This window comes from Ahaetulla prasina, chromosome 2 (assembly GCF_028640845.1).
Source record: "Ahaetulla prasina isolate Xishuangbanna chromosome 2, ASM2864084v1, whole genome shotgun sequence".
NCBI classification, from domain to species: Eukaryota; Metazoa; Chordata; class Lepidosauria; order Squamata; family Colubridae; genus Ahaetulla; species Ahaetulla prasina.
In genome coordinates, this window is record NC_080540.1 from 290,388,781 (window position 1) to 290,401,850 (window position 13,070).

The following is a 13,070-nucleotide window of genomic DNA, read 5'->3' on the forward strand; positions in this document are numbered from 1 at the left end:
TTCCTGTCCTATTGTTTTTCTTTCTTTTTTTTATTATTTGAATTTATATCCCGCCCTTCTCCGAAGACTCAGGGCGGCTTACATTGTGTAAGGCAATAGTCTCATCCATTTGTATATTATATACAAAGTCAACTTGTATTGCCTCCCCAACAATCTGGATCCTCGGTTGAGAAACTACCATATTAATGGGGAAAAAGCTCAAGATATTCCAGAAAGAGCAATAGGGAGTTGATCAGAACTGTGAACATCTTTAAGGCATGAAAAGCCAGAAAGCCAGTTTAGTTTTGCGGTTAAGACTGTGAGTTCAAGTCCTGCCTCAGCCATGAAAGTCAGTTGGGTAACTCTGGGAACTGTGTTAATTGCAAATTTCTTTCTGGCTGAAGCCCAGCTTACTGGAAGAGAGATAAAGAAACTCTAATCTGAGAATTCTATTCTGGTATAGCAGGTCAATTATTTGGGCTAATAACCCAAAACTGTTTTTTCAAAAGGCACCTGGACTTTGTTTTTCCTTGAAGACGTTTCGCTTCTCATCCAAGAAGCTTCTTCAGAACTGACAATTACAACTTCAGAACTGAAGAAGCTTCTTGGATGAGAAGCGAAATGTCTTCAAGGAAAAACAAAATCCAGGTGCATTTGAAAAAAGCACCTTTGGGACAACCGTGACCTGGATGACTGAGAATCTCCACAGATGTTGGGCTAGTAAAACTTTACACAAAGCTCCATTCCTGGCCATCAGGGGCATCCACGGAAAGCCATCCATAAAATCAAGATGGTGGTTGCAACACTGCTATTAGATCTGGTTGTAAAGATCATGAGGTTCTGGTGGCCGTCTTTTTTTAGCCCCTCCCCAGTGTGTCCATCTCCCACCTACATGAAGAAAAGGGGGGAAACTAAGAAACTTAATTCCCCCCACCCCCAAATATTGGTTGTCCTTCTGGCGCACATGATCTGTGGACTGGACCGTGCAACTAGATGCGAGCATGCCAACAGCTGCTGCAGCTGCTCTTTCAAAGTATTAGTTTTCTTTTGCCTTTTTTTTTTAATGACAGAAAAAGCTATTCTGTAGTTGCGGTTTCTAAAAAGTTATTTCAGCTAGTTTTAGTCTTCTTTGCTGAAACTTGTTTGGCTTTGTTGTTCTGCTCTAATGCATTTCTAATTATCTTAAAATTGTTCTTTTCATTGTTAATGTTTTAATCCACATGAGAGTGGTGGGTAATTTGGTTGAGGAATTGGACAGGCAACCTTTCCAGGCCACTCCTTATTTATTTATTATCTATCTAGAATAGAATAGAATAGAATAGAATAGAATAGAATAGAATAGAATAGAATAGAATAGAATAGAATAGAATAGAATAGAATTTTTTATTGGCCAAGTGTGATTGGACACACAAGGAATTTGTCTTGGTGCTTATGCTAAAAGAAAAGATACCTTCATCAAGGTACAACATTTACAACACAAATGATGGTCGGTCTGTCTGTCTGTCTGTCTGTCTGTCTGTCTGTCTGTCTGTCTGTCTGTCTGTCTGTCTGTCTGTCTGTCTGTCTGTCTGTCTATCTATCTATCTATCTATCTATCTTTATTGGATGCCCATTTTACCATAAGGTAACTCTGGATGACTATTATAAAAATATATATCGACATGAAAACATGAATTAAAACCAAAGATTAAAATTTAAGGACATGCAGGGAGGGTGGGGGAGGAATGGGGGGAGGTGGGATCTGCTGTTACTCCATCAGCCACCTCCACTGTCTTCTTCCCCCACTGGAAACAATGGGGCAACTGGCAAAACTAGGCCCTTATGAAAGGACAGGAGGGTTGGAGCCAACCTCACATTGGAAAGCAAGGTGTTCCGGGGGCAACAGCAGAGAAGCCCCTCTTCCTGGACCCTGCCAGTTGGAATAATCAGGCTGACGGGACCCCTAGCATGCCTCCTCTGCCATCACAAGTTGGGACAGGGCAGTCCCAGTGGGGTGAGACAGTCCCTCAAGTAACCTGGACCTCATGCCACGAAGGGCTTTAAAGGTGATCACCAACACCGTAACACTATATTCGGTGTTGTCAGAACTCCAAAGACCATGTTCTGGACCAAATGGAGCACAAGATCATTTTCCCTCTGAGTTCTAAGCATAAATCTGGGATAACTCAGAACTGAAGACGGGAAGACTGAATTGGACTGTTAAAGAATTTCTCAGGGAACTTCCTTGGAATTGGAGGTTGACATGGAATTGGAGATACCCCAATCTCAGAATGTTGAACAAGAGATCTCCCACCCACCTTCTATTACCCATCTCATAACCTGTTGGCCACAAAGCTGAGGAAGAGCCACGTCTACATCTCAACATGGAACGGATGTGGCAAACTCAGAGGAGTTTTTCCAACAATGTCCTTCAAGCTCAGTTAGGATCCTGACAACTTCCTAAACACACTCATGGCATCCTCATCAACTAGAGATATACGTGGTTTCTTGTTGCGTCTTTCCTGGATGTTCTTTTGACTTCTCAGGCTGCTAAATAAGAGGAGGAAGGTGTGTGTTGGATATATTCACCGCCTTGAATTATTTCTAAAGCTAATAATATAAATAAATAACATAAAAATAAATGAAACACTGGGATTTCCTGATCACCTCCCAACCAAATTCTAAGCAGATGGGACCCTCTTTAGTCTTGCTGGGTGAAGGAAGCACTGGGCACACAGCTCCCTCTTCGGCTCTGGGTCTAAGGCAGTGCTTTTCAAACTTGGCAATTTTAGGATGGGTGGACTTCAACTCCCAGAGTTCCCCAGTCAGAACCTGGCCCTTTAAGATGGGTGGACTTCAACTTCCAGAGTTCCCGTCAGAATCTGCAACTTTAAAGATACCATAGGTCAGTGATGGTGAACCTTTTCGGCACTGAATGCCCAAACCGAAACGCAGATGCATGCACACCAGCCAGCTAGTCTTCGGGTTTCTGGTGTTCTGGCATGCGTGAAGATCAGCTGGCTGGCGCAGTGCATTCAAAGTCCACTGGCTGGCGCACATTTGCGCACTGGAAAACAGAAGACCAGCTGGCGATGGCGCACGTATCCACAGAGAGGGTTCTGCCTGCCACCTCTGGCTCGTGTGCCATAGGTTTGCCATCACAGCCATAGGTGGACTTTAACTCCCAGAATTCCCCAGACAGAATGTGTCAACTTTTAAGATTCTCTTTAATTCTCAGCCAGCTTGAGAGAATTCTGGGAGTTGAAGTCCACCCATCTTAAAAGTTTTTAAAAACACCGGATTGGGGCCTCAGCAAAACTTGCAAGGATGTGAAGGGACTATTCATTTCAAAATGGATTGTGAAAGCATCTGCTGCAAGAGGTGGGGGGTGGAAATTGCTCCATTTCAGGGCAATTTATGCTGGGGGAAAATATGGCCAGGTTAACATAGTAGCCGGAACAAATTCACACAATCTTTCTATATTGCATGGTGATTTTTAGACCAGGGTCTCAAACGTTGGCAACTTTAAACTGTTCTAGACCAACTCTGTGTTCCAAGTGTTGTACCTTGATGAACGTATCTTTTCTTTTATGTACACTGAGAGCCTATGAACCAAGACAAAGATCACACTTGACCAATAAAAAATTCAATTCAGTTCAATTCTGTTCTATTCCATTTCATTCCATATTTTCTATTCTATTCTATTCTATTCTATTCTATTCTATTCTATTCTATTCTGTTTTGTTCTGTTCCATTCTATTCCATATTTTCTATTCTATTCTATTTTGTTCTGTTCCATTCTATTCCACATTTTCTATTCTATTCTATTCTATTCCATTCCATATTTTCTATTCTATTCTATTCTATTCTGTTCTGTTCTGTTCTGTTCTGTTCTGTTCTAGTCAGCCTGTCAGGATGCGCCCCATGAATCTCAATGAGATCCTTCGGAAAGGCTTGGAAAAGCGATCTCCACTCCCACCCCATCCCGCTACCCAGCCCAGCAAAGCCCCAAACACACCAGGCGCAGAAACCCCCAGCAACTTGATCCGTTGCGGATTAGAGATTCGCGCAGGGATCCGAAATTATCGCGCCTATACAATTTTAAAACCCGTGCCGTCATATTCGGATTTGCCTTTCAAGGTGCCGCAAGACCGGGTTGCCGGTTCGCCTCTGAAAATAAAGTTTCAGGGGGATTTTTTTCTTTCTTTCTTCCCTTTTCCGCACCAAGCAAGCGAACGAAAGCTATTTTTTTTTTTGAAACAAGCAAACAAACCAAGTAAATCAACTGGCGGTAAAAGAGAGGAGGGTGGGAAATCTTCCGCATTTATTAGCCTTATTCAAAGGTCACCAAGACTCTGCAAAACTTTTTCAGGTTTTTCCCATCCATCGCTCTTAGAAAAAACGAAGAAAAGCAAAAGCGGATGGTTGGTGTGTGTGTGTGTGTGTCTAAAAACGATCCATCGACCCCTGTTCGGGGCGGGGGGGGAATTTCTGCTTTTAATACGCGACTCTTCGGAGTTTTGGGTTTGTTTTCCTCCTAGGGACTTTTCTTCCTTCAATCTTTCCGAGACCGACGGCTTTCCTCCTCCTCCTCCTCCTCCCCCTCTTTTGCCTTCTCAGGAATTGCAAGAAGGGGAGGAGAGGGGAGGGGGGGGGAAATAGCTTTCAGAAACTCGACGCCGTCTTCGCGCAAGACAGCCTCTTTTTTTTTTTTTAATAAAAAAGCGACAGGGTGTCTAGACGCCCACGTGACCAGAGCGAAGAGAAGGGGGGGGGGAGGAGGAGGAGGCGGGGCGCCTGAGCAGAGCAGAGCCGCTGCACAGTCTGCGAGCGAGCAAACGAGGCAGGCAGGGGAGGGGAAGAGAAGGGAAGGAGAGGGGGAGGCGAGGCCCGGAGGAAGAGAAGCCGAGGTTGGCTGGGGCCGTCCGTCCGTCCGGCTGGTGCGGAGCCCAGAAAGCAAAAGCGATCGGCCGCTCGCGCTGCACCCCCGTTGCATTCCTTTCCCCCCCCTTTTGCCAGCCCCTCCTTGCTTCGCCCCCCTTGCCACTCGCTTCTCCCCCCACCCACCCCCCGAATGATTTTCTTCCTCCGGCCCCCCCTTGCAAGAAAGACTAGGGGCGGCTTCATCGCAAGCATCACCCGCTCAATTTAAAACCCCCCAAAAAGGGGTGGGGGGTGGGGAAGAAAAGGAGGCGGAGGGGGTTGTGCAAAGTACCTTTTTTTGGGGGGAGGGTTAAAAAGCAAGCAGGCAGGCAGGCGCGGGGAAAGGAAGGCAGGAGGGAAAGCGAGGCAGAAAGTGGGGAGTGGGGAAGGGGCCGGAGGAGGAGGAGGAGAAAGAAAAAAGGGCCAGGCGAAAGGAGAGAGAGAGAGAGAGAGAAAAAAAAAAAAGAGAGAGAGAGGTGGATTCCTTCCCTCCCTCCCTCCCCCTTTCCCGACGCCCGCAAGCCTTCCTCTTCCATTCCGCCGGGCGGGAGCGCCCCTCCCTCCCTCTCCTCCTCCTCCTCCGTCTGCACAAACTGGAAGGAGGCGGAGGCGGCGGGCGAGCTAAGCTCAGCTAAGCCGAGAGCCGGCGGGTGGAGGTGGAGGGGAAGAAGAAGGAGCCGAGCCCCGAGCACTGCAGCGCCGCTGCCCACAAAGGCTTGCCAAGGCGGACCCCGGTTGGGTTTGTTTGCCCGTCCCCGGCCGGGTCCTCCTTTGACGCCGCTCCGCCTTCCCCTCCTTCTGCTTCTGGGGCTGCCCGCGAGAAGGCGCCGGCGGGGAGACGCGCGGAGGGGCGGAGAGAGCTGCTGCAAGAGGAGGAGGAGGAGATCGCCGAGCTTCCAGCCTCTCTCTCGCCTCGCCTCTCTCTCTCTCTCTCTCTCCGTCTACACGGGCGAGGAAACCAAACAAACGCGGCTCCGTCGGTCCGGCCGAGCCGGCAGGAAGATCAAAGCGGCCGAGCGAAGGGCAGACAGTCCCGAGGGAGCCGGCGACTCCTAGGGCCGAAGAAGAGGAGGAGGAGGAGGAAGAAGTGGGGGCGGCCCGGCGGAGGAGGCACGCGCGCCCACCCCGCCCTCCTCCTCGGAGGAGACCCCGACGGGCGGAAAAAGCGGCGGGGCTCTGGCCGGAGAAGCTTCGCAGCCTCGGCCGTTGGATACCGGCCCACGAAAGGGGCTGCTGCTTCTTCGCTCTCTTGCCTATTTGGGGTTTTTTTTTTGTTTGTGTGCGTGAAACAGGTAGATTTTTTTTTTTTGCCTCGATCCCCAAGATCTGATCCTGAATTGATCCCTCGGACTTCTTGTTTTGCTTGGGTTTTTTTTTTCTTTCTTTCTTTTCCCTCTCTGAGTATTTTTTTGGAGGGGTTCCTCGATCTCCTTGGATCGCCGCCGAGGATCTAACTAAAAGCCTCGCTTGGGGGGGCAAGGAAGGAGGAACGGACGGGCGGGCTGGGGGTGGTGGTGGTGCCGGGAAGGGTTCGGAGGAGAACCCCGGCGGGCGCGATCTGACCCTCCGCTTCGGTTTTGGCATCTTCGACCCGACCCCCCCCCCCACCTCCCGAGGAGTCCCCGGTTTGGCATGCCGGTTTTTCCCCGGGCGGGCGGATCCCAGCTTTCCCCGCCGCTGCGTTTCGGGGTCTGCTTCTCCCGGCGCCCCCTTTCCATCATCAAGTGAGAAGAAAGGGAAGGGGAGCCTTGGCGGGCGCCTTCCAGCCGAGAGACTCCGCTAAAAGACTGGCGCATGCTGCACTTCGCTTTGGGTCTCGCTCCAGCCGCCGCATCAGCAGCAGCGCCCCCTCCGCCGCCCCCCAGCTCCCTCTTCGTCCCGATCATTTCAGGCTCCTTCTACTGGCTGCCTGGACTCGGCTCCCGACTCCTTCATGAATTGCGGACGACATGCCCGTTTTTTAGCCGGGGAACCTTCTTCTCGTCCCGCATGTTCAGGACCAAACGATCGGTGCTCGTCCGAAGACTCTGGCGGAGCCGGGCGCCCGGCGGGGAGGAAGGCGCCGGCGAGGTCGCAGAAGGCGCTGCGGACGGACGGCCTCATGGGGCCGGCGGAGGAGGAGGCGGGAGCCGGATTTGCTGCCTGGGCAAGCCGGGGAAAGCGGCCAAGGCGCACGGCGGATCGGAGGCTGAACTGAAAGCGCTGGCCCACTCGGTGCTGAAGCGGCTGAAGGAGAAGCACCTGGAGACCTTGCTCCAAGCCGTCGAATCCCGCGGAGGCACCAGGACCTCCTGCCTCCTGCTGCCCACCAAAGTGGACTCCAAACTGGGCCAGCATTGGTACTCCCTCCCGCTGCTCCTTTGCAAAATCTTCCGATGGCCCGATCTCCGGCCTGGCTCGGAAGTCAAGCGGCTTTGCGGCTGTGAATCTTACGGGAAAACTCACCTGGACTTAGCCTGCTGCAACCCCTATCACCTGAGCAGACTCTGCGAGTTAGGTACGTGCTGAGCCGAAAAATGGGGAAAGAAAAGAAAAAAAAAAGCCGGCTTGCATCGGGCTCTTGCCAACGCTGACTCTCCCCCCTCCTCCCCCTTTCCTCCCCCAGCCTCTCTCCCCCCTCCCCAAAATGCCCGCAGTTTGCAAAACAAAGCCTTCACCCTCTTTTGAGACTTGAGATGTGGTGGTGGTGGGGTCGCTGCCTTGATTGGAAACTTCCTCTGGGATCCCCCTTGGTGAGGTGGGGATCTAACATTAGGGAATTCAGGTGAACCGACCTGAGATGCCAGGATCCTATCCTTAAATCTCCTGCACCTGCATCAGTTTAGGAGCGGGGAAAGGCGACTGGCTATAGGTTAGGAAGGTCCACTTTGGGATGTGAGTATTGTCCCAGCCAGGATTCTGTGTGTGTTTGTGTGTGTCCCACCAACCTCTCGAGGGGAAGGGAAATAAATGTAAACATAGACACCCCCCCCCCAAAAGAGGCTTTTAATTTCTTTCTTGATATTCCAAGTGGAATTTTGAAAAAGTGGAAGTGGGAGGCAGAATTGGGCAGCCTTGATTTTAGGCCCCTTCTGAAAATCGGCTTGCATTTTGGATACTTTTGTGGGTGCATTAAAAAATTGGAAGAAAAAATGACCCAATTAAATTGCCTTTTGTAAAAGCACCTTTGGGACAACCCTGATCGGAATGATTGAGAGTCTCCTGTGTAAGATGTGTGCATTTGAAGTGCCTTCCATTTGAAGGAGGGGGAGGAATGGATGAAGATGGCAGCTTTATGTGTTAGGGTTCTTTTCAGCAAAGAAATGTTTCCGAATTTGAACAGTAAATTATTTTTAAAATGGTGATGCAACCAGGGGCAGGCAGGCAGTGTTGCAGTGTTTTTGTGCAAAAAAAAAAAAAAAAAGCCCAGGGTGTGTAATTAAATAAAAGAGATTTTCTAGTTTTAATACACAAATCTAGCCATTTTAGCCAAAAAAAAAAAAAAGTGCCTTCCAACCTTTGGCTGGCTCCTGCATCCTCCGTGCCCTCCCGCCTACCTTGGGCCTCTTTGCCTCAAAACTATAAAAGCCAACACATAATTTCCAGGCCTTCAATCTTGTTTGCTTTTCTCCTCTTGCCAAGTTGCCTTTAAGTTTCCACATTGGCTAAAAAAATAAATAAAATAAAAAGTGGGGGTGGGTGGGATAGAGAAGAGAAAGAGAATCTTCCCCGCAGCATGGTTGAAATTGCAAAGGGTCTTTCTCCCCCCCCCTTTTTTTTAAAAGGGGGGGGATTAAGTTCATGATCTGGAAGGGAGAGGCTTGCTTTGGTAGATTTAAACCCCATTAGTGGGCAGCCTTGCCTTCCCCCCCCCTTCCAATATATATATATATATATATATATATATATATATATTAAAGCCTTTAGCCCACCTCTTCTTCCTCCTCCTTCTCTCCCCACTTTGCAAACTTTTTAGGCGCTGTGTTATGTCCAAGTGCAGGCGGATTTTTCAATTGGAGTGGGGGGTGCCAGGCAGGGAGAACAATGCATCTGTATTGGGTGCCTCCCCCCCCCCCAGCTATTTTTCCCCTCCTGTCTTCCCCCCCCCACCCACGTTTTTTTGTTAAATTGCATTTGCCAAGTAAGTGGAGTTGGGATTATCGGGAGCACTGGATCAATTGGCGATTTCCAGGACTGGAGCGCTGGGTGCAGCCAGAAAGCCCCTGCCGAGACAGCTACAGGAGCACAGATAGCGCAAGAGGCTGGCGCCAGTGAGGCCCCCTTTGTTTATCTGGCAGTTAAATATCAAGGCAGTTACCGCCAAGTTGCCCTGCCTCCAAGCGCCAGGCTAAGACAAACAGTTTTGTTACAAGAATGCCTCTCTTATCATAAGTTCCTATCTCTGCCCCCCCTCTTCCCATGGCTCTGATTTTATTTTCTCTGTACTTTTCTAATTCCAGAGTCTCCCCCGCCTCCTTACTCCAGATACCCAATGGATTTTCTCAAACCAACGGGTAAGTAGACCTCATTTTTAAACTAAGTAAAACTAGCGTTGGGTGGCAAACTTTCTTTCTTTCTTTCTTTCTTTCTTTCTTTCTTTTTTTCTTTCTCTCTCTCTCTCTTTCTTTTTTCTTTTCTTTCTTTTTCTCTCTTTCTCTCTTTTTCATTCTTCTCTCCCTCTCCTGTCATTGTCCTCCCTTATTCCAAACTCTTGAATTTTTTTTATGACTGTATTGCTGCTATTATTTTGCTCTTTTTAGCTCTTAATTTGCCCGTGGGTTTGCCAAGTTAATCGGAAGGATTTCCCATTATGATAAGTGAGCTTGACTCCTGAATAAAAAGGGCTGTCTAAGAACTTTTTACAAGGGCTGTTCTTGTAGATACCTGTTTATGGCAACAAATCCATGTTCTAAAGGGCTCATGCCTGGGTCTATAGATATAGGATTGCAGTCAAAGTCAGTCTATATACATTCTAGGAGAGGGCGTTAAATTGGATTTTCTAGCTGTGTCTTTGGTGCTATTCCATTTTTTTTTTAGTTAATCAGGTCCTCTTGCAATAGGGCATCTGCACTTTTATATATGGCGTTTTACAGTTGGAAGGGACCGCTAAAGATCCTCTAGTTCAGCCTTCTGCACTATTGCAGGGGAATTATTTAAATCATCTCTGAGAAGATTTCTGGCTGTTTACTTGGAAGTAAGTTCACATAGTTCCTCTGCCAAGTTTTAAGTGACTGTAGGATTGTAGCTGGGATCTCCAGACTCTTCCTTTGGAAAATGAAAAGAAAATTCATATTTCATAAAGATGAAATAAATCTTTCATTTTAAGATGCAAAATGAAAGTTCATAGCTTCCTGTCAACTTTATTTTTTATAATATCTGGAACATTTGGAACATTTTAATTTATTTATTTTTAAATGACTAATCCTAGAAGAAGTGCACTTTCAGGTAAGCAGCATTTCCTGAAACCTTCTGTTTTGCATTTTATTGGGCCCAAATAAAGTATTTTTAAAAAAAAATGCAAAGAGGCACACGGATGTTTTTAGCACAGTTTGCTCGGCATGCTTGTTGCTTGTAATTGAGTGGCAAGCTGCCAAGGAAGAAGCCCGTTTGAGGCTGGCACCAAGCGCTCTTGCGGTTGTCTGCATAAACTTTTGGCTGGCAGCGGGCTCACCCTCTGCTAGATAAATAGGCTGGCATTGTGGAAAAGAGGGAGAGAGAGTGGGGGGGGAGGGGGGAAGCCCCAGAAATGTGGAGGAGAAATAAAATTCCACAAAACCACTTCATATCTCTTCTGACAATTAATGGAGCAAAAATAGAGATTACAGAGAGGTTGTCCACACAGATTACCTCCTAATGATAGGGAAGGATATAATTTGGGCATGGCTTCGAAAGATCCTCTTACAAACTCATGCTTGTCACCTACCTTTCTCATCCTTACTCATCCAAAAAAAAAAAAGGACAATAGTTGCTTTGTTCTCTGGATCTGATTAAGCTTGCCCAATTTAAACGGTGGTCCTTGAAAAACATTGGGTGCTCTTGACAAAGTGGTCCATCTTTGATACTATGGTACATTGTGAGTTCTTTGGCATAAGGGACCATGCTAAGGAAGGATATGAGAACTGGTGCTGCCTCTGCCAAGTTTATCCAGTAGGAAGGTTGGAAAATTACAGTTAGATGAAACAGCTTGAGAAGGAAGTGCTGATCTGTCCTTCTAAGAAACAAGTTAGGGGTTATCAAGTTCCCAAGGATTGGTCACATTGTTGTATGACCAGGAAAGGGATCCAGGAATGAGATAATGCGCTTCAGGAATGAGCTAATTTTCTTGACCATTGGGATTAGGAAAAACGCTGTGTTTATTGAATACAGATAGTCCTCGGGTTTTGACCGTAACTGCTAAGTGAGAAATTTCTTAAAGTGAGTTTTGCCCTATTTTTACTTGCCACTTACTTTGTTAAGTGAATCACTGCAGTTGTTAAGTGAATCTGGCTCCCCCATTGACTTTGCTCGTCAGATGGTCGCAAAAGGGGATCGATCATGTGACCCCTGGACGTTGCAACTGTCATAAATATGAGCCTCTGAATTTTGATCACATGATTATGGGGATGTTGCAGAGGTCGTAACTCTGAAAAATGGTCATAAGTCACATTTTTCAGTGCTGTTGCAACTTTGAACTGTTACTAAGTGAGTTGTTGCAAGTCAAGGACTACCTGTATTGGATGATAATTTTGATAGCCGTAGGAGCCATCTTGAATGCATCAATTTGGGGAACAAGTTTATTTCCATCCCTTTATTTTTTTAGGTGAGCCGGTAGCATTTATTCTGTTGATCAGTTGCAGAAAATCTGTTTCTGCAAGGTGTCAACTCAGTTTTTGTAGAATGGAGTTTCACAAACTCTTGTATACAACCTCACTGGGACTTCTTCATGACCTTGATCTCATGGCCTATTGTGACATTTCCGTGTTTCAGATGAGCCCTCAAATTTTAAGAGATCTGTCTTAGATACATTTATCCGTGGTTTCCTCACCCACTTTGTGAAAGGAGAATGCTTGCAAGTAATTACAGTTTTTGGTCTTCTCTTAAAGGTGGGTTAGCATTTGCCTACACAGGATTATGGAGATAGGTGAAAAGGTGACCGAAGGTAGAAGATTATAAAGCTAGGCAGGCCTAAATATAGCAAAGGCGGTTGCTACTAGACTACAGTTCCCAGCACCCTTGCCATTGGCAGTGTTTACTGTGGATAAAAAGAGTTGTAGTTCATTAAGGTTGCTGATCTTGAAACAAGTTTGTGATGTATGTCTGCTGTACACTGTTGTGGCCTTCTGAACTTTCTGTTGTGACTTGGGCAGGAGAAGCTGTTGCAGTTGAACAAGCAACTCTGCCTCAGGGATTGGAAGATCTGGATCTTCTGGTAGTTCCTTGTGTGATTTATAGCATATCACAAAGAATTTCTGGCTTGCTATAGCAACAAAGCTGCTATGATGAAGAGAATTTGGGGAGGAGATTTCTCTGTGTGTGTGTGTGTATATGAGAGAGAGAGAGGCAAAAGATACTAATTTTAATTTTGATGCACTCAGAAGGGGTATCTTGTCCTGATTGGATTCACATGGTCATGGTTTGCCAAAAGTAGGATTTTATTGCATTTATCACAGTTGACTGAGATTCACCCCACAGCTGAAACCAAATGAATGCAAAGCAGGAGAGAGGTCAAGTTTTCCTTTTTGTTGAGCTATTATTGGTATAGATAGTCTCCCATCTGGGTAAAAATCTGAGGTTCCTTAAGATTCCACCTAAATTGAGCTGGTGGCCATCTAAGATCAGATGGTACTTCCTGCAGCTAACTTATTTGGTAATGGATAATCCAAGCTTTACTTTGATGAGCTTTGTAGGAGAAGGAGAATTAATTATCTGGAACTCCAAGAGATCTTCATCTCATTCTGTGCTTATTTCCTTTCAATCCAGTTCTGCTATGGTGATTTCCGTTGAATGCTAAGGAACTTTCCAATCCCAAACATATTTGCTTGGAATATGAAATTAGGAATGTGTGAAAATTTCCCAAAAAAAAAAAAAAGAAAGGCATACCTTTCTCACATCTTGGATAGCTTTATCATTCAAGGTTGCTGCTCCTCACAACCTCAACATAGAGAGGCAGGGATGGCCTGACAGAGAATGGGCTGGCTCGGGGTGGATTTGAACCTGCTTTCCTAGACCTA

At 46.8% G+C, this 13,070-nt stretch overlaps 1 protein-coding gene across 1 annotated transcript in view; it reads left to right on the forward strand.

Annotated features, from left to right (window-relative positions):
• Nucleotides 1-5,390: 5,390 nt before the first annotated feature.
• SMAD7 (SMAD family member 7) overlaps nucleotides 5,391-13,070 on the forward strand; it is a 57,355-nt gene continuing 49,675 nt past the window's right edge. The window contains exons 1-2 of the mRNA XM_058171075.1: nucleotides 5,391-7,378; nucleotides 9,321-9,374. Of these exons, the coding sequence (XP_058027058.1) occupies nucleotides 6,676-7,378; nucleotides 9,321-9,374 (757 nt within the window). The 5' untranslated portion in view covers nucleotides 5,391-6,675. The remainder of the gene's footprint in view (nucleotides 7,379-9,320; nucleotides 9,375-13,070) is intronic.